The sequence below is a fragment of the Drosophila sulfurigaster genome, chromosome X (assembly GCF_023558435.1).
Source record: "Drosophila sulfurigaster albostrigata strain 15112-1811.04 chromosome X, ASM2355843v2, whole genome shotgun sequence".
Lineage (NCBI taxonomy): Eukaryota > Metazoa > Arthropoda > Insecta > Diptera > Drosophilidae > Drosophila > Drosophila sulfurigaster.
This window is the reverse complement of record NC_084885.1, coordinates 5,545,909-5,573,306: the sequence shown is the minus strand read 5'-3', so window position 1 is coordinate 5,573,306 and position 27,398 is coordinate 5,545,909. Positions and strand designations below refer to the sequence as shown.

The 27,398-nt window shown below is 37.1% G+C and overlaps 1 protein-coding gene across 1 annotated transcript; it reads right to left on the bottom strand.

The window, feature by feature from the left end:
• Window positions 1-1,505: 1,505 nt before the first annotated feature.
• LOC133847119 (putative uncharacterized protein DDB_G0271606) lies at window positions 1,506-26,499 on the bottom strand. Its single transcript, XM_062281920.1, has 10 exons — window positions 25,723-26,499; window positions 15,875-16,614; window positions 10,071-10,226; window positions 9,006-9,922; window positions 8,831-8,929; window positions 7,455-7,568; window positions 6,497-7,375; window positions 5,301-5,360; window positions 3,878-5,224; window positions 1,506-3,783 (listed from the first exon to the last, which is right to left on the bottom strand). Exons 2-9 carry the CDS (start codon window positions 16,004-16,006, stop codon window positions 4,141-4,143), a joined length of 3,441 nt encoding a protein of 1,146 aa, XP_062137904.1. The 5' UTR covers window positions 16,007-16,614; window positions 25,723-26,499; the 3' UTR covers window positions 1,506-3,783; window positions 3,878-4,140.
• Between the last annotated feature and the right edge of the window lie 899 nt (window positions 26,500-27,398).

The following is a 27,398-nucleotide window of genomic DNA, read 5'->3' as shown; positions in this document are numbered from 1 at the left end:
TTACGCATACGCCATGTTTGCACATTTTTTGGGCTAGCTAATTTTGCTTGTTTTAAACGCAAATAACATCAAAACTTCCCCACTCATTTACGATTTGTTCAGCCAACAAGCCTTTTGTTGTAGCGCAATTGCAAAAGTTCAAAAATATATAACTATCATAATCAATTACATGCACATTGCCTGTTGTTGTAGATAGGAAAAACCCTCTTACTCATCTCTGTCATGCTAGCGCAATCAAAAAAAGATGATACTTACAGCAGTGCGGCATTAAAATTCTCGTTCTCTTAATGTCACGCCCTCTCATCAGCTCTCATCTCTTTGAGCATTAGTAAAGTAATTTTTTCGTAACTCTCAGTTAACTAGTAGACCATGAAATTCACTTACTAAATTCGGAAAAAAGACAACTACTAATAAATACAAATAATTTAATATAATATTTATATATTATAAAGAAAAGTCAGAACAGAAATATAATCTTTACATTATAACCTAATCTCTCATATAAAATAAAATGATAACATTGCGGTATTTATTTTCAAATATACCAAACATACTCAAATATACGAAGATCTATATTTGGTATGTTTATATAGTTCTGCATTCAAAAAATACCATAGAGCGCGAAATATACCAAATTGTACCTCTCACTCTGCAATGAGGCAGTCACTAATAAATATCAATAAAATAATAAATTTATATACAATAAATTATATATAATAAATTAAATCAAAACAGTGCGGTATTACTTTTAAAATATACCAAATTGATATACCACAAAAATACTAAAATATATTAAATGTCATATTTGGTTGCTATATTTGGTATATTGAAACAATACTGTATTCAAAATGTACCACATAATAGAAAATATACCAAATCCCATATTTTCTTCTCGTATTTCCATCTCATATTTTCCTCTGATAAGTCGCATATGCTCAGCTTTAGAGCTGAAGTTTCAGCTGGAGGGAACCTCTGAGAGTATTATTGCATTGCATTAATCACCTGGGGGACTGCACAGCTGCAAACAATGCAAAGAATTTACAACTAGATGTGCGCTGTTCGAATAGGGATATCAATTTTTAGGGAAAGCCCACGAAGTCCCCCAAAAAGTTCCCCTTGATTCGCTTTGATTTATGCAAATCTCGTTGAAAGAATAAAAACATTGCTCGGTTATTTTATAAAATATATATATGTATATATATATAGGCATGTTTATATATAGAATATACATATCGATATATATGCTATATATGTATATGTATTTCTTGTTGTTCTTCTTGTTGTTTTTGTTTATGACATTTTGGAATGATTATATGTATGTATTTCATCATTACAACTAAATGAAGTCAGTGTGTGTGTGTGTGTGTGTGTGTGTGTGTGTGTGTGTGTGTTGATTTCTCATTTCAAATTTTTTAAATGTAATGTTTTTTATGTATATTTTTTATTTATATTCTTTAAATGTGGAGAGGAAAGTTTCAGTTTTAATCGCTACATAGGCACGTCAGTTCTATTTGTTTGTTTTTGTTGTTCTTTTTTTTTGCTTATAAATAATTTCTTGTATTGCATACAAAAGCTGGAAAAAGTATAATAATAATCATAATAATTATATAGTTAAACAAAAAAAATACTAACTATATACACATTATCATTGTTTTTTTTTATGTTTTTTTTGATTTTGTTTTTGTTTTTGCTTTAAGTAATATAATGGTAGTATATACTCGTGGTTATGCAGTGCTGCCAGTTACAATTTCAAATTGTTTACAAAAATACTAATTATCGACATTGCAGTTATCGATATCTACATATCGGTCTCGCATTTGCGCAAGCGCACATCGATGCTCTCATTTTTGCGTTGCGTGCTCGCTTTTGCGTTCTCGCGCTATCTCTCTCGTTCTCTGTCTTTTTTGTTTTGTTTTGTTTTGTTTTGTTTTGGGGGTACAAAAGGATTTAATACAAGCATAGCTGCGCAGACGATCAAAAAAATAAACCTTGTTTTGTTTATAAATATATATATGTATGTATATGTGTTGTGTATATTGATATATAGCTATGTGGGTGTGTGGGTGTCTTTACTGTAAATAAATACAAATCTTAGCAATATTAAATGTAATGCTTTACTTGCTTGCTTTCTTCTTATTTTTCAATTGGCTAATTCAACATTGTTCGCTTGTCGTGAGTGTGAGAGGAGTGTGTGTGGGTGAGGAGGTGGAAAGGGGGGAGGTGGAGTTATGTGTTACTTATCTAAATGTCTTAACAAATTTGTTTTTGTTTTTATTTTTGCTATTGCACCCTGTCGATTAGGCCAGGCCAAATGTGATTTCTGTTATCGGCTGTTGTTTTTGTTGTTCTTGCTATTATTGTTGTTGTTGTAATTGCACTTATGTTAGCTAATTTATAACACAATATATAAATGTCTTAATATTGTTAAATTGTTGCTTGTTTTCTTTTGTTTTTGTTTTTTTAGTTTTCTTCACTTTTTTTGTTTGTTGTTGTTTTGTTTTGTTCTGTCTGTTATTTTGTTCCTTTCATAATAATCAGAATGTAATTATTTATAATAATCATAATAATAATAATCGTATTAATAATATTTTTACTAAAATCAAAAATTCAGTACTTTCAGCAATTTGCAAAAATTGCAATCGCAATCTCTACCTCTTCTTCATCTTCTTCTTTTTCATCATCATCGACTATTTCATTGTTTCTCTCTGCTTAGCCTTCTTTTCTTAACGTTTTGTCCTTATTTGAAGCGAACAGAAAATGTGTAAATAAATAAATGTTCAGTTAACAATAACCATTCACATTCACATTATGCGCACACATACAACACATACGTTTTGATTTCAGTATGTGCATTCAGTATATAATAAATACTAGACAATTATGCATTTACCTACATTAAAGATTATGTTTAGCTTGTTTTTCATCTATAATTATTCGCGGCGCTAGAATTCAAAACGAAAACGACGAAAAAAAAACATGTTCAAATTGAAAATAAAATAAAATTAAAATACCGACAAATATATAATATTAAATTATATGTTATATATATGTATGGAAACTAAACCAAATGGTGAATGTGTTTTTCTCTCTTGTTTTCTTTTGTTTCTGTTTTTTTTTTTTGGAATGACCGCTTTTCAAGTATGTGTGTGTGTGTGTGTTTCTTACATTCTAGGAATGCATATTATAAGCGCTATATAAAAGCGTTGTTTCTCTTGTTGTTGTTGCTTTTTATCGACCTAATACAAAAAAAAAATACATACATATATATTGATAAATATATATGCATTGCTTCATAATATGAATATATATATCTAAATATATAAATCGAATACATTTGATGTAGTTTTCTTATGCAACGCGTGATTTTGCACATTTAAATACTATATAAAAATACAAATTGTTGTAGTTGCTGCCGTGCAAGCGTCTGTGTGTTGGGTGTATGCGGTGTGTGTGTGTGTGTGTGTGTGTGTGTGTGGTGCGTGCTTATGTGTGTGTAATACTTAAACAAGTAGGGAAAGTGCGTTGGGCGGGACCGGGAGGCATCATCATCATCTGTCATAATCACAGTCACAGTCATCGTGTGTGTCCGTCTTGTGCTGTTATCGTTATCGATTGCAATCGCTATCGCCATCGCCATCGCTTTTATGCCATTTTTAACGTTACTTGCAATAAAGTTGATTATTTTGCATATTAACTGACAACTGCAATGGTTATCGGTTATCAATTAGCTGAAATCGTTAGCGGTATAACCATTGTCATCGTTATCGTTATTTTGCATATTAACTGACAACTGCCATGGTAATCGATTAGCTGCAATCTTTATCGGTACAACCATTGTCATCGCTATCGTCATTTTGCATATGAACTGACAACTGACATGGTTATCGGTTATCAATTAGCTGAAATCGTTATCGGTATAACCATTGTCATCGTTATCGTTATTTTGCATATTAACTGACAACTGCCATGGTTATCGGTTATCGATTAGCTGCAATCGTTATCGTTATCGTCTTAGTCTTTGTCATAGTCAATTTGTTAATAAATCTTCTCAACCTTAGCTGCTTCTTGGGCGTTATTAGTCGTAGTTAGTTGTTATCGTTATGTAATCGTCGCATGTTATCGTTATCGTCATCGTCCGCGTTATCGTAGCGTAAAGGCACTGAGAAAATGTGGTACGCCCAAATCGAGTTGCTGCTGCTCGTAGGCCTCATCGACCATCGGCCCAACAACATTGACGCCATTATGCATGTTGCCAGCAAAGTTGCCCCCGTTTGCGGCCAGCGATGCTGCCGCCGCGGCAGCAACTGTTGCCGCTTTCAGCTGACTAATGTCGAGCAAGGTGCGCGGCTTATCGCCGGGCTTCCAGCGACGATGGATGCCCATCGATTTGAGTTTCTGGCAAACGGATGACGGCGATATGTTGATGCCCTTCTCGGCGAGGCGAGCGGACACCTTCCAGTATTGTATGTTGCTGTCCTCCTTGATCAGTTCGAGTATTTCGCGTGTGATCTCCTTGTCGCGCAGCTCACGCTCAGCGGCCTTTAAGCGGCGACGTGGATGTAACAGTTTGCCGCCATTATGTTGCTGCTGCTGCTGTTGTTGCTGTTGCTGATAATGTGATGCTTCTGCTGCTGGCGTGTGACGCAATTGTTGCTGCTGTTGTTGTTGCTGTTGCTGCTGCTGCAGCAACAATTCCTGCTGTTGCTGCTGACGTTTCTGTTGCTGCTGCTGCTGTTGCTTTAGTAGCAACTGTTGCTGCTGCAATTCTTGCAGCTGTTGCTGCTGCTGTTGCTGTTGACGCTGCAACTCCTGTTGATGACGCTGCTGTTGCTCCTGTTGCTGTTGCTGCAACTGGTGCTGCTGCTGCTGCTGCTCCTTGGCTGCAATTGCTGCGGCTGCATCGCTGAGACGCACCTCGTCGCGTGCCTCCGCCCGCTTGTTGCGATACGAGAGCGGCACTCCCTTCAGTATGGCATCGCGCACCTTCCAGGCCGTCATCTGTGATACGTTCAAAGCGCGAGCAATCTCCATTGTCGATGAGTTTTGTGCCACCAGCAACTTGGCCATTGCGTACTTCTCATCGTCGATAAACACATTCGGTTTACGCGGCTTTTTGCCCGGCTGATGCAACTGCGACAATGGTTGCTGTTGCTGCTGCTGTTGCAGATGTTGCTGCTGTTGTTGCTGATTCGCTGCTGTGGCATTGCTGCTGTTGCTGCCATTGCTGCCAAAGCGAAAGAGAGCAAGACAGTTATATAAAGACAGTGAGAGAGAGAGAGAGAGAGAGGGAGAGAACTTACCTCTCGTTGCTGTTCATTGGCGGCATCGAGCGGAGGGACAGATTGACGGGCAGAGCATGGCTGTAAATGTTTAGAATGTTTTAGAAAGAGCAGGTTAAAGCAAAAGAGAAGGCAATAGAAACGCAGTCATTGACCTCTGAGATGTAAACAAAGAACTAAATGCATTAATAAAGTCAGCTAATGCTGCAAATAAGCAATAATCGATAAAGCAATCGAACAAGAAGTAAACTTCAATTGTATGCTCATAAGAATAAATCAAAACTTACTATTACTATATGGTTAGCTAATTCATAATGAATCAAACGAATCCTGTTATTTTTTTGTGGTTTAGCCAAAATGTAAAACTTTAAAAATAAAGCAATCATCGATAACTCTCATACTTATCGAAAAGAAGAATATAGGTTGTAGAAACATAAGATTAACACACAACTTTAAATAAGTAGACTATTGTCCAATAGACTATTGTCGCTATATGCGTACATTCCTAATATTAACGAAACTGTTATCGATAACTGTCTAAAGCATAGATCGACACTCTAATCGACATCAGTTAATAGTAATCGTTATAGATTAATCCTTATTAGTGTAAGAAAGTTACCATTTAAGTACAAAATCGAGATCTACTATGAAATTAATTATGTGAACAATTTGAAATCACAATGATTATTATCTTTATCGATTTCCATATAAGTGAGAGCTATCGTCTATTGCACAAGTATAAAAATGGAGCTAAAAGGTGCCTAATGCATAGAATTGCTAGTATTTACTTTATCGATAAACGATGATTTTATCGATTTATCGATCAATTTTAACTATTAGTACTACATATTTACTGTACATAATTGACACTTTGCATTTCAGTGTTAACTGTTTGTGAACAATCTATATATGTTTATCGATTAATCGATAATTTTTAACTACAACACTATATATTTACTGCGTAGCTGCGTATGATAAACGCTTTGATATACGATAAACGATTTTCAATTTTAACTATCAGTACTACATGATTACTGTACATAATTGTCACTTTGCATTTCAGTGTTAACTGTTTGTGAACAATCGATACATGTTTATCGATGAATCGATCATTTTTAACTACAATACTAAATATTTACTGCGTATGATGAACGCTTTTCACTTAGGTGTTAACTGTGAACAATTGATAAATATTTATCGATTTATCGATAACTCACTTGGCTGCAGCGACAACGGAGGGCGGATAACGCGTCAGCATCGGCATTGTTCCATTGTGTGCGGCCTTCTGCTGCTGTTGCTGCTGCTGCTGTTGTTGTTGTTGTTGTTGCAACTGCAATTGCTGGGCATTGACGATGTGGGGAAAGCGTTGCGATTCGGCCAACAGACGCTGATAGGCCTCGACATCGGCGCGTGCCGGCAACATGGGCGTGGGCGACATGGAGACGCCACGCTGCTTGCCACCGATGCCACGATGCTGCTGCTCGTGCTCCACCATCTCGGCCATGGGACTGTGCTCATCGCCCAGCTGGGCGCGCATGTCGTAGCCATTGTGCAGCAGACCGCAGACATCATCGTCGCCCGCATACCCGGCCGTCTCCTCGGCTCCAATTTCAGCGGCGCCATCCACATCGCCCTCGACATCTCCGTCGGCATCGTGATCGCCATCGATGGCATCGTGATCGAGCTCATCATCGATGGTCAGTCCAGCGTGCTGCTCATCCTCGCTGTCCAGCTGCTCCTCCTTGATGAGACCCAGGCCCAGATGGCCGAAGGGAAGCGACAACTGTTGCTGTTGTTGTTGTTGCTCCTCCAGTTGCTGTTGCAGTTGCTGTTGCTGCTGCTGTTGTTGCTGTTGCAGTTGCTGTTGCAGCTGCAACTGTTGCTCCTCGCCAGACTGATCGACAACACGCTCGTGCAAACTGACACCATTGACGAGACTCTTGCGCAAACGCCAAGCGAACGTGCGCGATATATTCAGCTCGTTGGCAATCACCGTCGTGGTTGCTTCCCGCAATATCAGCTGCTTGGCGAGCGCAATCTTCTTGGCATCCAGTTTGATGCGAGTGCGTCCCTTGCGCTTGTTTGTCAGGCTGAGTCTACGAGGGCAAAACGACAACAATAACACATAAGTTAAATGTCAATATTAACAGTGTTTTGCTTTGCTTTTCTACTCACTTGCGATTATTCAGATGCACTGCAGCATTATCCGTTGGCGGTTTGCGGGCGACCATGCGCTTCGGAAAGTTGTTGAACTGCACAATGTTCTGCTTGAAGAGCTGCTGCAATGGCCTGCAAAAGTAAACAGAGAGAGTTAAAGGGTTGCTATTTAAATTTCGTCCGTCTGTCCGAGTGTTTTAATGCTTATAACTTTCATAGCTTTCAAGTTATTTTCATGAAATTTGCTATAGCTGCTTATTATGTATTTACTTAGTAAGTATGTAAAATTTAGCCATATAAGACAGCTCTAATCTATTACTGTCATATTGCAGACGTTCATCTGTCTGTCCACCTGCTTCCAAGCCTGCAACTTCCACAGTTTGCAAGCTATCTTTATGAAATTTGCTGCAGCTACATCTCATTTATGTAGTTAAAAACTATATAAAAATCAGACAAATTCGACATCTACAACCCCTAGCTGTCATACTGGAAACGTTCATCCGTCTGTCCGCTTATTTCGATACCTCCAACTTCCGCAAAGTTATCTTCATGAAATTTACTTTAGCTGCATTAAGTTAATAAGAGTGCAAAAATCAGCCATATTAGACAACTATAACCCATAGCTGTCATCTGTTCGTTTGTTTCTGTGTCTACATTTTTCGCAAATTTAAAGTTGCCTTGATGAAACTCTCAGCAACTGCTTGTTATATATTTAGTTAGTAATTATGTGAAAATCAGCCATATTCCGATATAACTATAATCCATAACTGTCATATTGTTAACGTTCATCCGTCTGTCCGCCTCTTTCTGTCTCCAACATGGACAGTTTTTTAGCTATGTTTATGAAATTTGCTGCAGTTACATCTCATTTATGTAGGTAGAAACTTTGCAAGAATCGGTCAGATCAAGCAACTATAACCCATTGTAACCACAATTTTAAAGCTATATTAATAAAAGTTACTGATGCTGCGTATTAGGTGTTTAGTTAGTAAGTATGTATATGAAAATCAACCAGATCAGACAACTATAACCCATGGCTGATATTCCAACTAGCAAATTGCACGCGTTCTGTCTGTCTGTCCGTCTGTTTCTATGCCCAAAACTTCCGCAGTTTTAAAGCTATCTGCATAAAATTTGAAACAGTCGCTTTATATTTGTTTAGTTAATGCCTATGCCAAAATCAGTCAGATCAGACAACTATAACATAGCAGTCATATTGCAAACGTTCGTCCGTCCGTCCGTCCGCCTTCAATGTTTACAATTTCCGCAGTTTTAAAACTATCTCGTTCAAATTTGCTACAGTTGCTCATAATATATAGTATTCGGTTAAAGCTTATACCAAAATCAGCCAGCTTTACGCAAAAAGAAACTTTTTAATCACTTTGTCTACTTACATTTTGGCTGCCTTCGATGGGCAGCCGGTGCGTTTGTGCCAGCCCAAATGATGGCCGGTGGGAAACAGGACATGGCAATCGGAGCACTGCATGGGACGGCTGCAAAAGAGAGAGAGAGAGTTAATAAAAGTTGAGTGCCAGCAAAGAGTAGAGAATCGAGAATAGAGCTACTCACGTCTGATTGCGTCGCTTTTTGACGCAGCGACCGCGTCGAATGTGCTTCTCGAGGAATCGCTTATAGAAGTATGTCTTGCGGCAATTGGTGCATTCGTAGACGGGTCCTGGCGCCCCATGGACACTCTGCATGTGCGCCTTGAGTATCTGTTTCATCTCAAAGACGAGATAACAGTGCGGACACTGAAACCCATGGACCCCAGTCACTGGATGCATGGCCGCCGATGATGATGATGCCGTTGGCCCATTGTTATTCAAATGATGGCCATTGGAAAGGTGACCAACGCCGGCGGCATCATCCGATGGTGTGATCAGCTCAATCTCTGGTATCAACGGCAGCGACATCTCCTCGTCGTCATCATCATCATCGTCATCGACGTTGCTTCGATGCTCGTGCTCGTGGTCGTGATCGTGCTCGTGTTGACCATCCACCTGACTGTTGTGGCCATTGGGGAATTTCTTCATTCGCTGCTGCATATATTCCTGCATCAGGCGTATCGAATTGAATGCCATGTGCTCCGGCATCTCGCCATCATCTGGCGCATTCCCTTCGAGCTGTTCCAGTTGCTGATGCTGCTGCTGCAGCTGCAGCTGCTCATCGTGGTGCTGGTGGCCATTGCTCAGTCCATGGCCATTCTGTGCGTGCTCCTCAAGCGCTGCTTCCTCATCCAGCAGCGGCAAACTTTCGCCATTGGCATGCGTTGTCCCATTAAGATGATCGTTATCGTTACCGTGCTCATTCCCATTCTCGTTATCGTTGTCATTCTCATTCTCATTGTCGTTATCGTTGTCATTGTCATTGTCCTCGTCATCGTCGTCGTCGGAGCTGCTGCTACTGCTGCTGCTGCTGCCGCCGCTGCTGCTGCCGCTGCCACTGCTGCTGCTGCTTGCAACGCTGCCTCTGCTGCTGCTGCTCCGCTTCTTCACCTGTCGCTGTCCTCCCCCCCCACAGGTGCATCCCCCCTGATGCCGACGCCGTCGTCGTTCTCATCGCTTCATCTGCATCCGCTTGCTCATGCTCCTGATCCTCCTCCTCCTCCTCTGCCTCCACCTCATCCTTGGCTACATCGCCTTGACTGTGGCCCTCGATCTTCTTGATCAGCAACTGCTGGCGATAAAAGTTATCCGCATCCTCGCACTTCTTTTTGAACAGACACGCCGAGATCGCCGTCTTCGCACAGCTCACGCACACCTGCTGTGGCAGCGTGTCGTTCTTCGTGATCTGCAAGTGAACCAACAACAAATTTGTTAGTTAATAAGATATTGCATATTTTTATAGATCAATATTCAGTACACTAAGATTCGTCTCATCGGCAACAAGAGTTGAAAACAAGTCAGAAAGCTACAATCGAGTCTGCTCGACTGTGAGATACCCGCTACGCATTTTTAATAAAAGCTAAATATTGCGGTATTATTCTCAAAATATACCAAAAATACTAAAAAAAAAAAAAAATATACCAAATATACTATTTAGTATATTGATATAGTACCCCTATCCGTAGTAGTCGTTTTTGGTCATACAACAGTATTTCTTTAATAAATACCACAATTTGTATCTGATCGCAATAAAAAAAATCATAACTACCATTGTTATTATTGTATACACCAAAATTCGCAGATGTAGCTTGAAAATTACGCTTGTTATTCGATTTTTGTTGATTTGCGTGGGTGGAAGTGGGCGTGGAAAAAATTTGAAACAAACTTGATCTGCATGCAAACATAACAAATGCTGTCGAAAACACATTATAGCTCTATCTCTTATAGTCTCTGAGATCCAGTGTTTCATACGGACGGACGGACAGACGGACATGGCTATATCGTCTCGGCTGTTGACACTGATCAAGAATATATATACTTTATAGGGTCGGAGATGCCTCCTTCAACCTGTTACATACATTTCCTGCCGGCATAAAGTTATAATACCCTTCTTCCCTAAGGGTAGCGGGTATAAATATGCAAATATTTTAAAGTATTCAACAAGAACATTTCGGATTCTTTAAAATATTATCAATACATTTATTGTTCACTTTGATAAATAATAATAATTCGTTGATAATGATAGTTCTTCTTAGCTAAAAATTGATATATAGTAGAATCACAGTATTCCTTTTAATACCCGCTTCCCATAGGTTAGAACCTTATAACCTTGGGCTGGCAGAAAATGTATGTAACAGGCAGAAGAATAATCTTGATCAGCGTCAACAGCCGAAACGATATAGCCATGCCCGTCTGTCAGTCTGTCCGTCTGTATTAGCACGTAGATCTCAGAGATTATAAGAGATCGAGATATACATTTTTTCAATAGCACTTGTTATATTTGCAGGCTGATCAAGGTTGTTTCAAATTTTGCCCACGCCCACTTCCGCCCTTCCAAATCGACAAAAATCAAATAAGAAGTATAATTCTATAGCTAGAGTATAGGTACATACAATAATATTTATGATTCCTGAAAGTTTGATTGTGATTCGGTTAAAAATGTCGAAGATATTAAAGAAAACTTTTGTTTGGGAAAAACTCCTACTAACAGTTTGTCAACCTGGTATATTTTGCACTCTATGGTATATTTTGGTATATACAGTAGTACGTATCAATATACCTTAAATATCCTTTGGAATGTTTTTAGAACTTTGGCGGTACATTAATTTGGTATATTATTTTTTTTGTATTGCTTTTTTGTTTTTTGTTTTTGCAAAATTTACTATTTAGTTTAAGAAGTTGCACCTTAAATAATTCTTAAAGATTAAACTATTTTCCTCTTTCTTTAAAAAAAAACCTTTATTTGAATCTGTTTCACTAGAAAAAGTTAAATGTAAAATGAGTATATTTAAATAAAACAAACGTCATGGAAATTCGATGGTATATTAGGCGGATACAAATATTTTTTTTTATTTCAGACTACATTTAATTTTGAAAGAACTCTCAGCATACATGAATATAAAAAGAATAAGAATAATGCGCTAACAATTAATTAAAAATAATGATGCACCTTCCAGTTAAATCTATTATTGATTTTATGGCGCTAATTATATGATTGAGAAGATTACATTTTGAAAATAAATTTAATAGAGATGTTTCTACTCACGTACAGCAAAAACAGACTCATAAAAAAAAAGCTGCTCTAAGCTTTTGAATAAATGTATTTTTATGATTTCATAGCTATATTAATAAATGTGAAATAATAAAACAAATGCAGTCAACAAAAATGAATAGAACCCTTAAATATTCTGATGTATCCGACTCTTACCTCTATTATTTACTTTATAACGTAGACTGAATTGATTACTGAATTAATAACAATCAATTTAATAGTCTACGAGACAGATTGATGAAATAACTTTTCTAATTCAAGTTAGTTGCATAACAATATTTATAAGTGGGAAATTCCACAAATTTATAAAGGTCTCAAGAATATTACATTAACAAATACCCTATAATTAGTTTTAATTAATTTTGAAATAATTATTCACCCTTAAAAATAAATCTAATACATTTCTTTTCTTTTCATGATGTTAACATGTAATTATTATTTTGTAATACTACTATACATAAGGGTATTTATTACAATCTCTGGGGAATCTGATGACCCTTATAAAATAAAACTAGTTTTTGCTTCGACTTTGGACAACGGGAATTTCTTTCATTTCATCCAATTAATGTAGTAGATTCTGCTCAATTAATCTTCACTTATAATTATGTTCATAGTTAATTCACTTATGCCTAAAGCTATGTACAACAAACTACTCGAAGATAATTTTTAACAACCTCAACCAAAAATCTGATCTAATTGAGATTTTTTTTATGCATCGAAGTTTTTCTCAAACTTCGCATCGTTCGCTTTATTATAATAATGATTTAAAACTTTGCTATTATCTAGTTTGTCGTTTAATTTAACTACATTCATTTATTTCAATGTCGACTTCCATTTGGAAATAAATAAAAAAGATTGCTAAAATTTCAGGTTATACAAAGTTTTTTTATTATTCTTCTCAAATTTGTTCTTTGCTCTTAATTCTCCGAGCGGCGAGGTCAATAATCTTTCAACTCTATTTGGCAGCACTCTCCAAACACTTGCTTGTAATATTTTGCAATGCAACTAACCTCAAAAAAATATATTCAACTTAATAAAACTGCCCATAAATAGGAATATTACGAATTATTGTTGGGCACATGATAAATGTGTGTAGTAGATATTGTACATACAATACAAATACATATATGTATGTATATAGTTATTATTCAACGCTTTTGAGAAATCTCGAAACGGAAAAACTGTTTTATTTAAACAAGAATTAGCAAGAGAGACAACCAAGTATGTAAATATATGCACAGATAGATGTAGGTACTACAACATTCATAAATATGTACAGACGATGTATGTATGTATGTGAGTGTACATACATATAATAGTATATTATAAACACGGATCCGCAGCGATCTCATATTTCCAAAGAGACTTGGCCCATAAACACAAACAACTCATAAAAAGGAGAAGAAAAAAATGTACTATGTACACAAATACATACAGAGAAACACAAGCAAATACGAACTGAGATAGAAAAAAAACAGCACACAAATGAATAATGAGAAATGAAAAATGTATAAACTGAATAAAAATGAATAAAACTAAGCTAAGCTGAGCTCAAATTGAACGGCGCAAACCAGAAAACATTTCACATTCAGGAAAAATTACACAAAACAACTACAAAAAAAAAAGCAGCAGCGAAATAATAATAATAAACAGCACCAGCAGCAACAACAACAACAACGAAAATGCATGAATGGAATGAAATAAAAATTCAACAAGAGTTCCCCCCGCCCCCATCATCTACGACTATGTCTGCGTCTTGCGCGCCTCCTCGCACCTCCTCCTCGTCGACAACATCTTCGTCGTCGTCGTTGTCTTCGTCGCCATCATCGTCATCGTCGTGCCGCCCCATTGGGGGCCAACGAACGTCTAAGCCGACTAAATGAATGAGCGAGTGAGAGAGAGAGAGGCCAGAGCAACCAAGAGAGCGCACGCCAAGCTCTCTCACTTAGTCTTAGTCTCAGTCAGGCTGTGTTGTGTGAGAGAATCAAGTCAAAGAAGCAAGCAGAGGAAGCAGCCGAACAGCGGCAAAAAAAAACAAACTGACAGCACAAAATTGTAAAAGAAAAATTTATGGAATTAAACCAAACATATGAATTATACATTCATATACACATACATCCATACATACATTCACATATGAGCACGTTAGTGTGTGTGCGTGAGAGAAGCAAAGAGAGCGACGACGACGTCGACGACAAACAAAAGCAGCAATTCAAACGGTAAATTATTTTACAAAAGCAGCAAAAGAAAACCAAATACGAAACAAGCAGCAAGAAATTCCATACAAGAAATACACATAGACACAGTATATTAAGAGCGTGGGGCGGGAAGGGAGGGGGTAAGAAAATAAATATGATTCCTTCGTTAAAAAGTGTAGACTAAACAACACAACGAAGCTCAACAAAACAAACAGAAATGAATAAAAACGCTGCCTCTCTTCCCCCCTTGTGTTTCATTTTAATGCCAGTTACCGTGAAAAAGATAAAAAAAAAAAATAAATAAAAATGTTGTGAATTGCGAGTATTCTATGAAATATGTTAATACACACACACATGCCAAAGGTATGTACATATGTATGCATGTGTGATATGTGAATATCACGTTATTGAGTTATAAGCTTCTTTGCAAGCGTGCGAGAGAAAGAGAGAGACAGAGACCGTAATGGCAGCTTACATTGTTGCAGTGAGTGGTGATTGGGAGAGAGGGGAATGCACATCATTCCAATTGGCATTTTCCCAAGCAAATAAATGGCACAATATTTTCGTTCAATTTCCAATGGAATTCGATACGTATACGCTACATATTGACTTTCAATATATTATTTACAATCTGATTATTTTCATGTTTCCGCATGTTATTGTATTATAAAAAAAAACAACTGCGTTATCTTGTTTTCTATTCATATTTTTAATCTTTGTTTCAAATAATTAGATAATAAATTCTTAATCGAATTTGAAAAACCAATTTGATAAGGTTTAAGTATCAAATGAATCATTCCTGTCAATGATTAATTGACATTTGGTATGTGTGGGCACAATGAAAGAAACAAATATGCTCCGCAAGATTTTGAATATTTATCATAGCCAAAAAAAAAATATGCGAAAAAAAGCTAATAATATTAGTAAACTATTAAATATAAAGACAAAAATCGAATATTGATGATAATCCAATAAACTGGCAAACAAATATTTACTATTTCCCCTCGAATGCCAATTAGTTAAATCATCTATTCAACAGTTTCGATTGATTTTTTTCTTTCTTTATACTTTTCTGTATATTTAATGTAATTTTGACTTGTTATTCTACTTAATTCAAATGAATCATATAAAAAATACCATATGGTTAAAATGGTATTTAGTTTTCTTGATATGTATGTATGTAGTATATTAGTGAAATATAAAATGAATCAACTAATTCAATAAACAAGTTTTTACAACCCTTATTCTATTCTTGAATAATATGACTCATCTTTTTACCCATTGATGTACAAATTCAATTTCCTTGGTTCTCTTATTGTTTTTGTTGTTCAAATTAATTGGATTTTTTTTGTAATAGAATGTTCTTGCTTGTTTTAAAAATCATCAATGATATATGTATATGTTTATGTTTTTATGATTTTTGTTTCCTAGTCATATATGTAGTTATTATAATTTAACCGGTTTCCTTTCCAAAATTTCAACTACAATTGAGCCTCCAAAAATGTCTTGTTCTTACATTTGATCGGAACATTTTGTGGTTCTTATTATAAATACTATGGATATGGATATTGTATGTTAGCTCACCTTGACATCGGCGAGCGTGGTGATCTTTTGCCAAAGAGAATCCTCGCCGAATATGGATATCATTTGCATGGAGTTTGTGTGCGATGTGATGCAAATGCGACATAGTTGTGGATTGCATATCTCGTCGTCCATGTTGGATGATGTATCCGCGAGTTGCCGCCAATCACGAGCTGATTGATATGGAGATGGAGATTGTATCCCGTGATGTTAATGATGCTGATGATGATGATGATGTTGGTGCCGTGATCGTGGCAATGGAATGACAATTCCTATTGGAATTGCTGTTGGAATTGGAATTAGAGTTGACGACGTTGTTGTTATTGGAGTCGGAATTCGAATTGGAGTTGGAGGCGTATGAGCAGCCAGCCGGCCAGCCAGCCAGCTGCATGCCAGAACTTCCTCTCTGGCGTCTCTCTCTCTCTCGTCGTTGGCCTCTCTCACGTTTCACGCACACACGTTTTTCACGCGGTCTCTCTCACTCGCAACTCTTTTTGGCTCTCTGCGTGATTCCTTTCTTGCAGTTGTTGTTGTTGTTGGTTTAACCTTTGCCGCCGGTTCGCAACGACATTTGGTGGGTGGTGTAGTTTGTTGAGAGCGATAGAGCGAGCGAGAATGAGACTTCCGATGATGATGAGTTCAACAAGTGTTCCGCAAAACCACCGAAAAAAAAACACACACACAAAAAAATAAAGAGGACGGAAAAACACGGTCACGCGACTGGATTGGCGTTGATTTGGGAACTGAACGAAGAAAAGAGAACAAGAAACTATTTTATTAATAATGAGAAAGACGAACAAATAAATAAATATCTACACACACACACACACACACACACACAGAAAAAAACAAACGTAGACGAAAACTAAATAAATAACAGTAGGGAAAAAGAGAGAAGAGAACGAATGGAAAAAAATAAAACAGAAAAATTGAAATTCAAGAAAATAAAAACACGCACACACACATACTTACACATAGATAGAGACATAATAAAACTACCCCCGCCCCCCACAATCCAACCCTCCCTCTGCCGTCTGTCAGCAACAAAAGCAAACTCAATCTATATATGAGGTATTTTTTTTCTTTCTATATTTTATTATTGTGTAGATTCAGAAACAACAACAACGACCACGACGGTAATACAATTCTTACTGTCGTAGCGCGCACACACACACATAGTACACAAAGATACGAACTTGATACACACACACACACATAAGCGAGCGCAAACGTAAATAAAATTACACAAAAGAAAACAAGTCGAAACTAAATACAAAAAAAAAAACACAAAACTTAAAAACATTCACACACACACACTAACACATGCATGCATACTTGCAGAGCGGCAGGCAGCGAGAGCAGAGTGCGAGTGAGATAGATACCACAGAGAGAGAGAAGCAAGCGAACAAATAAATAATAGCAAAAATCGTAACGAAACGAAATAAAATAAAAACTCTATGAAGCCGGATGACGTCTGGGCAAGTGGCACTAGCTTGGCCATGGCAAAGGCGGGGGAGGGGGGACGGAGTGGTGGTAAGCTCAATGTGGTGCGAGGTGAGGTGAGGTTAACCGCCACACAGAAAACTACAACGATAAATTCATGTTCTCCCAGCGTTGTGTTGTGCGCACTATCTCCCTCTCGCACTCACTCGCCGTCGCCTATCTAGCCACATCTCTCTTTTAATATACACTCTGTAAGTGTGTGTGTGTGTCTGTGTGTGTGCTTACGCTGTAAAGGGTAAGCAAGGACGGTCGGTCAATTGGTGGGGGCGGAGAACGGGGGCGATAGGTAAACAAAACAAAACTACGCAAAATGCCAAGGGCAATGCATCCTGTGTGCTATAGAAGGGTAAAAGAGCAAGAAAGAGTGCAGCTGGCAGCTGAAGGAGTGACCAGAGTCCTTTAGAAAATTAATTAAGCGCAAAATATGAAAATAAACTACTTAAAGTCGCTTAATAAAATGTAATAATTACATTTTACAAAATTAAAAAATATGTTCCATAAATAGCAAAATTAAATTCACTAGAATGAGAACAAATATATTCACATCGTAAAAATAAAGATGCACCAAAAAACGATTTTAAATTACAAAAAAAAAAAACATTAAATAAGACCGACTTGTCTCAAATAATTACACACAACAAGTTAACAGGCTTTTAAAAATATTAATAACCAACAAATATAACATTCCAATAGCTGTGCATTAACTATAATTACATATATAAATATATGTACTTAAAAACAAACTATGCATAAAAAGCCATCAAATCGCAGTCTTATTGGGAATGCATGTAAGCTAGCATTACAAAAAATACCAATTAAAATGCAATAAAAAAATAAATCAAGGAAAAACAGAGTAAGGAATGTGAAATGCTTGGAACCAGTTCACACACACACACTCATGCAGAAACACGCCAAGCTCAAATGACAAAACAACTTCTTGTACTATTCAAATGATGGAAATCAAGAGAGCAGAGAACGCACAACCCAACAACAACAACAACAACAACAGCAGAAGCAGTGCAAAAACAACAAATGGCAAAGTCAAATTGGGATGCGCGCGCGCTCGCTCGCTCCCTCTCGCTCACACACACACGGTCGTATGCTGGGGGAGATCGCGATGAGAGAAGAACGAAATCATAAGATCTAGAAACTGCAGTCAAGCCTCAAATAGAAATAAGAACATGCAATAACTACGCAAACACACATACACACACACACACATGTTGAGAGCAAGATATGCACGCACACACACACACAGTTAGAGAGAGACACTAGCAACGACCTGGAAACTGGAACTGAAAACCCAACCAATTTGCAATACATATTTGTACGAGACGAGTACTTGCTACATACACACATTCATACATACAATTCCCGTCTCCATCTCTTTTTCTTGTCTGAATATAACTACAATACACACGGTTGAATATCTGTATAATTTACACACACACACACACACACACACACACCAAAGCAAGCATTCATAAGCAAAGTCATGCTTGTGTTTGTGCCCTACCCGCATATGGCACTACATCCCCCCTTCCTCACCTTGTAGCAACCACAACAAAGTACAAGTCGAGTCTGCAGCTCGGCTTGAGTCTTTTGTTTAGAGTTTAAAATAAAATTAAATAAAATTGAAACCATAGTAAAGAAGAAAAAAAAACAGCAAACAGCACAATAATAATAATAGCAGCAAATACGACGTTAACGTCGCTGCTGACGTCGACGTCGACATCGACGTCAACATCAGCGTCAGCGTCAACATCGCGGTTTACATATGAGGAAATATTACAATTTATAACAACAAAACCAACACGAATACGAATGCATGGACATGGATAATAGAAGACAAAGAGCAACAGCCGGCCAGACAGCACGGCGTAGCCGCTAAGAGAGTCAAAGAGAGCCAAGCGCAGCAACAGCGCTGCAGCAGCAGCAACAGCAGCGCCTTAATACTAAATTGTAATGGCAGAAAAGTCAAGAAACTCAACATTTTTTTTTCATACCCGCGCTTGCCTCACATTTAAAGGGTATTACCATTTGTGGCAAACGAACATAAAAGCTTCCCACAAATATTATTATTACGATCGATAGCGGGTATCTGCAAGTCGAGCAACATTGCAACAGTCGAGCATTGCAGTTTGTTTTTGCTAGTTCGCTGTGTTCCTGTTGCCCGATGTTGTTGTTGTTGTTGGTTGCTCCCAGTGTGCTAAAGTCGAAGTGCCCAACCGACAACTATTAAAGAAACAACAACAAGCAGAAGACTACGGACGAGAAAAACAAATACACGCTACTTACACTTACTATCCATATCCATACATAACTACAATACACATGCAATTGCTCAATCTGTGTGTGTTTGTGAGCGAGTGGAAATGTGTGCGTGTGTGTGTGTGTGAGTGGAGCTCACGTACATTTAATACTTAACTCAACTCTTGTGTGTTGTCTGTGTGCTTTAACTTTTTTTTCTTTATTTGTATGGTTTTTATTTTTCTTTTTTTTTCTTATTTAGCTATTGTACAGTTCCACAGAAAATTTATACAACGCACGGACGGTGACTCTTAAGGAGGAGGTTAGGAGAAGGGGTGGTGGGGTTAGAGAGAGAGGTGGTACGTACAATTTAATATTTCCGAGCGAGAACATAGAACGGACAACAACAAAAACAACAACGGCAAGTAAAGAGAACGACTTGAAGACCAGAAGACAAACTTGCCAAGCATGTGTATGCGTGTGTGTGTGTGTGTTTGCAGTCTCTCTCTCTCTGCACGTATGTGTGTGTGTGTGTGCGCACTAGATAAATTCTAAACGCTGTCGTTGACTTAGAAAGTATCTATTGAAGACGCAGTTGCGCTTCTCTCTGTCCCCCTCTCCGCCCCCTTTTGGATAGTCCATTAATGGGCATAATAAACCCAACACAAACTTCAATTCCATCACAAAGTTATGCCCTTCGCTATTATTATTTATTATTATTGCTGCCTCTTTCTTGAAGTTCTATTCCATTCGTAGATAAATATCAGTATGTGGAAAAATGAAAGCAGGGTGGAAATCAAGTTCGAAATTCAAGAAAATTTAAGATCAAATCCCCAACTAAAATGATAATTTTAATTGATGAATTTTAAATTACACAGGAAAAACGACAAGAATAAAAACAAACGAGTTTCATGAATTAGGGAAACACTGAACTAACAAATGGAATAATAAAAATATATATTTAAATTACACAACAAAATTAGCAATAATAAAAAAAAAACTAGTTTCATGAATTAGTTATCAAATTGGTTTAATTAGATCTAATTACTTGTTTCTAAAAATCTAATTTTAATGAAATTGTAAAAATAGATTTAATAAAAAAAACTCGTTTCATGAATTAGTTAAAAATATTATTTTAATTGTTCCCTTGAAAAACGACAATTAAGTAGTTTTAAGCAAATTGTATTCTCTTTTATTTCGTTGAACTTTGTTGATCATTTTTCAAATTGATAATATTGCACAGCAGAACTATAAATTTCGAAATCAGAAATTTAAAGTAGCGTTTAGAGGTCAAATTATGCATATAAATTGTTTTTGTTTTTTTATTAATGTCAGCACGCTATACAAATTAAATGCGCTATTAAATGTAATTTCAAGTTACGAAGAATAATAAATATAAATTGCAGATACGAATTATAATAAATTATGAAAATTATATAGAAATATACAAAATTTGACAGAATTTTATGTGTTTTTGTGTTTTTGTGATTTTTCAGAGAAAATAAAGTCTACAAAAGTTGGGAAAATGCCATTAATAATAAATGTACAATTTATTGATTCAGCATTAAAACGCAATGTTGTCGTATTATGTGGGTAATTTGTATTGTGTATTTAGCTTAGTCAAAGATTAATCTACTTTCAGTGGTGGGTGCTTCGTCTGTCTGTCGGTCTGTCCGTCCGTCCGTCCGTCTGTCTGTCCATCCGTCTGCGCTTTTCGATGATAGAGCATTTCGATTTCGAAGAGTGCGTGGTAATTACAAACTCACGACGACAAAGCTCAACGTGAACAATAATTTACATGTACTTGCTATAACAATGGGTCCGGAAGAAGAGTTGAGCCGCCTCTCGCATATGTGAATATATTTATTATATGATATAGCTATAGATGGCGAGATACCAAAGAAGAGCGAGATGGTGAAACCGACTGAAGAAGAGGAAGGGAGGTAAGTGGAAATTCAACACCTACAACAACTAAACACACACACACAAAGGCATTGAGACATCTCTGGTACGTAATCGTATATCGGAAGACTGAAAGATTGACAATCGTTCGCATCATGCGTTTTATGTACAAGGTGTGGCTCCAGTGTAAAGCAACGCCCCACAAAAAACAAGAAGAATAATAATGAAATAATAAAAAACCACATGGATAATGATAGAAATAATGCGAAAACAAAAAGAACACAGCTGGTGAAGATGGAATCCAAGTAATAAATAGAAATTGCTTGATAAGCATTTATATACATATGTATATTGTACAATATCGAATGATATTCGATTGCAGATCCCACACACAAAACTTCGTGTTTTAAATTGTGTAAACATTTTCCAAATAATAATAATAATACACAAGTTTCTGCGGTATATTGTTTCGCAAAACAAAAAAAGAAAACACAAGAATCGAGTGAACAAATAAATATTACGAATTCTTGGGAAATCGAAAATGGATATGGGAATTATTATGTGTAGAAGAAATCAAATTGCAAAGATACACATACACACACACACACACAAACACAATACAAATACAGTGAATACATCTATCTCTATCTAACATGGAATCGGTTGGGGCGCAAAAGGAATGCGTTAAAGCAAGCCAAAAATAAACATTGCCCGATAATGACGATTATCATAATTCCGATGACGACAACGATGACGACGACGATGATGATGATGGTGATGATGATGATGATTATGGGTAGGATGCGAGTCAAAGGCAAATGAAAACAGTTGAAGCAGTTAAACAAGAACACAGATTCTCTCCTTCTTCTTCTCTATCTTCTTCTTGCTCTCACACAAATGCGTGTGGGCGGTGGGTGTGTATAAAGTGCTGAAAGAGCAACAGGGGGAAAAGGGGGGCCAAAGGTAGATCGTAACCATGCAAGAGCGAGACAAAAGCTGACAAGTTGAAAACCAAAACTAGACGAAAACTTGGCAATGGCAAACGACGGCAGTAAAGATAAGCATAAAACAGCAACAACAACAACAACAGCAAGAACGAGAGCGCGCTCTGAGAGAGAGAGCGCAGCAATTGCGAAGTAAGAACTTGGAATCTGGAATGAGAAGAGGAACCGGGAATGAAACGAAGCGGTTCAAATGAACCAACCGCATAGACAAGTTTATCCCAGCAGGTAGGCGAAAGGGGGAGGGGAGGCAATGCCATAAATGATGCTAGCCTAGTGAGTCCTCTCACCCAACATGCATGTGTGTGTGTGTGTGAGTATGTGTGTGTAGGTAACTCTCCACCCAGCAGCAGCATCATCATCATCATCGCCTTCATCATTATCGTCATTAATGCAACGCAATGCAAAGTTAAACCGCAAGAGTAAAGACAACAAAGTCAACTACAAGTCGCACTTGCAATGCCCTAACCTAACAATTAACCAATTCAAATTTATAAATAAGGATAATAATATTAATTATAATATAAATTGAATTTTTAAAAAGCAGTCCTGCATAAATGTGCTTAACACTCTCAATATTCTTTTGCAGGCTCAAAATGTGGTTACCGGATATTACAAAGTCGAACACTCTGTCGACTGCCGCAGCAGCTTTCTTGTTTCATTTCGTTTCGTTTTTGTTGTCGCCTTTCGTTCTTGAGCCTCAAGTGAGAGAGAGTATGTGTGTGCGAGAGAGCGTGCGAGAGCGAGAGAGAGAGGGAGCAGCATAAGAGCGAGCGTAGAATATACACGTGCAATAAATGCAATTACCGCATTCAACGCGCGAATGAGTCGTGCTTGCATAAGTATTTGTGTATGTGTGTGTGTGTGAGTTACTGAGCGACTACTTTGGCTTTGACTTCTTCTATGCATGTGTGTGTATTTTTTTTCTCAATAATATTTCTGTAGTTTTTCTTTGGGCTACAAAAAATTATGTGTGTATATTTGAGTTGATAAGGCATGCCAGATCTTATCACCGTCATCAAACATTCTAACTGATATTCTAATGTTTTACAACACACACACACACACACGTACACTATCAACTGTTTTTGGTCTATCGATTATTCTAGCACCTGTTTAGAAAGAGAGATAGAGAGAGAGGGAGAGTATGTACGCTTCGGTGCGTTGCATTCTTAGTTTCCAAGCTTCTTGTTGTTTTATGCGTTCACAAAACTTGAGAAGCAACAACAACTACAGCAAAACGAACGACATTTTCTGTATACGCGTCGCTGCTGCAGTCGACGTCGCTGTTTGTTTGAACGGCGAGCCGTTTCATGTGCTTTGCTTTGCTTTGCGCGACCACCCGCCCCGCCCCCTTGTAATGCTGGCTGCAAAGTAAGTTGCTGTTGTTGTTGCTCTTGCTATTTTTCTTCATATGCAGTTTTATGTGCGTGTGAGTCGACGACGTTTTGTTTTATGTGTATACGTGTATGTGTGTGTGTGTGTGTGTGTGTTTGCCTCGGATCAAATTTGTTGAATTGTTTATTTAGTACGCTGTCGTTGTTGTTTTTTTTGTTTTTTGTATTTTCTGTCTTTCAGTTATTGTTATTATCGTTAGTTGCAGTTGCATTCGCTCTCGCGCTCTCTGCTGCTTTACTGCTCTTTCGCATTGCCGTATGCAGCGCGTTCGTCATTTGCCGTCTCTGTCATTTTTGGTATTTGTAAATTACATAAATTGTCTTGGACTATAAATTACGGGAAGATTATTATGGATTGCTGCTTGGGCTGCCTCTGTGTGTGTGTGTGTCGGTGTGAATGCATGCTTGTGTATGTGTGTGTGTGTGTTGGTTTTGTTGGTTTGGCTTGGTTCGGTTTTGGTTTTGCTTTTGCTTTTGGCTTTTATTATTTTTTTCCTTTTTTCGAACGCAAAAACCACACTATAAATTGTGAGTATGTGTGTGTGAATTTTTTATAGAGATCTGCATTTAATGATACTCTGTTATACACATGTGCATGTCTCTTTCTCTCTCGCTCGCTCATCAACTATGCAGCCACTTAGATGTGTGTGTGTGTGTGTGTGTTTGTGACTCAGAGGATGGAAATGGATATGGTAATGTTAAATAGCGAGTTTCTTTGCATGTCTCGTAAAATGGCAAACAAAGGCAGGCCACAGGATCATTAAAAATGCCAGAGCGAGAGCGAGAGAGAGAGAGACAGAGCGACTCCTTTTACAACACGAATGCTGCCTGCTTATCGTTCCAATAAGATTGTAGACTTAAGCAAAGCTTTTAATAAATTCCAATTTAATTGGATCTGCGCAACATTCTAACTAGCTCTCAATTGCTCTCCAACTGTAGGTAAGCGCTTGCTGCAATTGTTCTACAACTGCAACAGTTTCAAGATTAATCGATTTAATGCATTCTTAGCGAGAAACGTAAAAAACAAAGTTTGAAATTCTTAGTCGAGGTCATTAAACTTTGCAAGTTTAGTTTCTCTGCAAACTCAAAAATGTACTATTATATGACAACAGTAAAAAATTCCACCACATAAAGAAATTTCACTTAATTCAATTTAATATTTGTATGGCGCGCTAGTATTAGTGTTTGTGTGTGTGTGTATTTTAACCTGACGTTGTTTGTTTTTTTGTGTACTTTATCATGTGGGTGATCAAATGCGAAAAGAACAATAAACAAATACACACGCACACAAAAGTTCTCTTCACATTTCTTGAGCATTATCAACGTAATCTCAGCTCTCCACCCCCTCCCCGTAACCAACTCTTCAGCAACCATCAACTGTCTTTGCATGCTAAACACACACACACACACGCATACACATTTAACTACAAAATATAGAAAGAGAGCGAAAGAGAGAGAGAGAGAGAGAAGTAACGCACTGATTTAACGTAACTATTCCAGTGAGCATAGTTAATAGCAAAACAACAAGAACCGGGGCCAACTCACACAGACGCATTCACGCACACACACACACACACACACGCACGTATGCAGAGTGAGCAGAGAAGAGCGACAGGCAGTAATAATAACAATAATAAATTGAAGAGTTAAACTAATAACGAAATATGCATACATACAAACAAACAAACACACATACCACATCCATATACACGCCGACATTCATATCTTTAGCTCAATATAGTGTTTGTATGTAAAGTAAACGTCGTACACACATTCACATACATTCATACATACATACCTTTATTTAGTCGAAATTGCTATTTATTTTCTTCTTTGCCGTGCCTATGGTTTTCTTGTTGTTGTTGTTGTTACTGCCGCCGTTGTCGTCGTCGTCGTTGTTGTTGTTACTTCGCCGTCTCTTTTTACTTATTAGATTTTCACACACAAACAGAATCCAATTGGAATGTGTAAAGTTGCCTTATTGTTCGTGTAAATATGTATCCATGAGTACACCGCACACACACACGCACACATTTATCATTTGCATGTATTTCATTTATTATTATTATGTATATTGTATGCTAAGTAATTTATGTTATGTGCCATTTTTCTACATTTGCTGCTTACATAAAATTTATTTCAATTTCGTCTTGCGATTGCGATTTTGATTTTGCGTTTCGAATTTATCTTTTTGCTGTTTTTTTGTTCCTTCGCCCGTTTTTATTGCACATTTAATTTGTCAACAACAAAAAAAAATAAATAAACCAAAAAAAAACGAAATAATAATAATACTATCAATAATTTACACGACGACGCACAAAAGTTACTTTTTTGAAGCTTGAATTGCTTATTTCATAAATTTTGACATACTATAAAAAAATAAAATGTAAACACAACTCAGAATGCTGTTACAGTTGTAATTATTTTCGTTGCTGCAGTCGTTGTTGTTATTGTTGTTATTGTTGATGTTATTGCTGCTGTAGTTTTCTTGAATTGTTTTGAGTCAAACTACGCCAACTGCGACGCAGCAGCGCACAAGAGCACAAGAGACGTCCGTTCACGGCAAAAATCCAACAAGACAAAACAAAAAAACAACAATCAACAATCAAAAACATCAGCGCAGCGCAAAGAGACCACAAAACATTGTACAAGGTTGCCCAACTTCATGTGTTGCTCCTCACAGCGCTCACGCTCTCTCTGAGAACGCGCGCTCGCCACCAAAGCGTGTGACGTCACAGCTGCTCACTGCCTTTTGTCAGCAAAAAGAATGAAAACCAATTTCTGACAGTGTGCACATTATTTGGTGTGATGTTGTTAAAAATTGTTAAGAAACCATTATTGCATTTCTATTCCTTCTCAATTGTAATTACATATGCTGTAAATATCACAGGAAATTGTTACGTCACTTGCACCTTTGCGCCACCTTGTTAGGCGCCACTTTGACTGTTAAGCCACTGTTAAACTCAAGTGGCAGCGTTTATACCACTCAACTGTCTGTTATTGTCGCAAGCTAGAATATCTGATGCTCCGATTAGAATGTTAAAGAACACAGGTTGTTGCTATCGATATCGATTATTCCAGAAGTGCACAATACAATTCAATTAGAAATTAGCTTAAACAATTTAGATTATTATGTTTTTAAAAATCACATTATCTATTTTTATATTTTGTAATTTGATGTTTAATACAAATACTATTTATATACTTATATATTTTTATTAATCGTTTTTGTATGTTTCCTTTAGGCAGAAATTCATTCAGTACATGTTTATAAAAAAATTTGACATATGTTTGTAAATATTTTTAATTTAATGTATTAAATATTTAAATGCTTAATGGTATAGCTTATGCCAATTAGACAATTTGAGAAAATTCAGTTAGAAACAATTTCCGATAGTTATCTATACTCTTTTATCTATACTCTTTTACAAATAAAAATAGTATTTGGGTTTATTAAATAATTAAAAACAATAA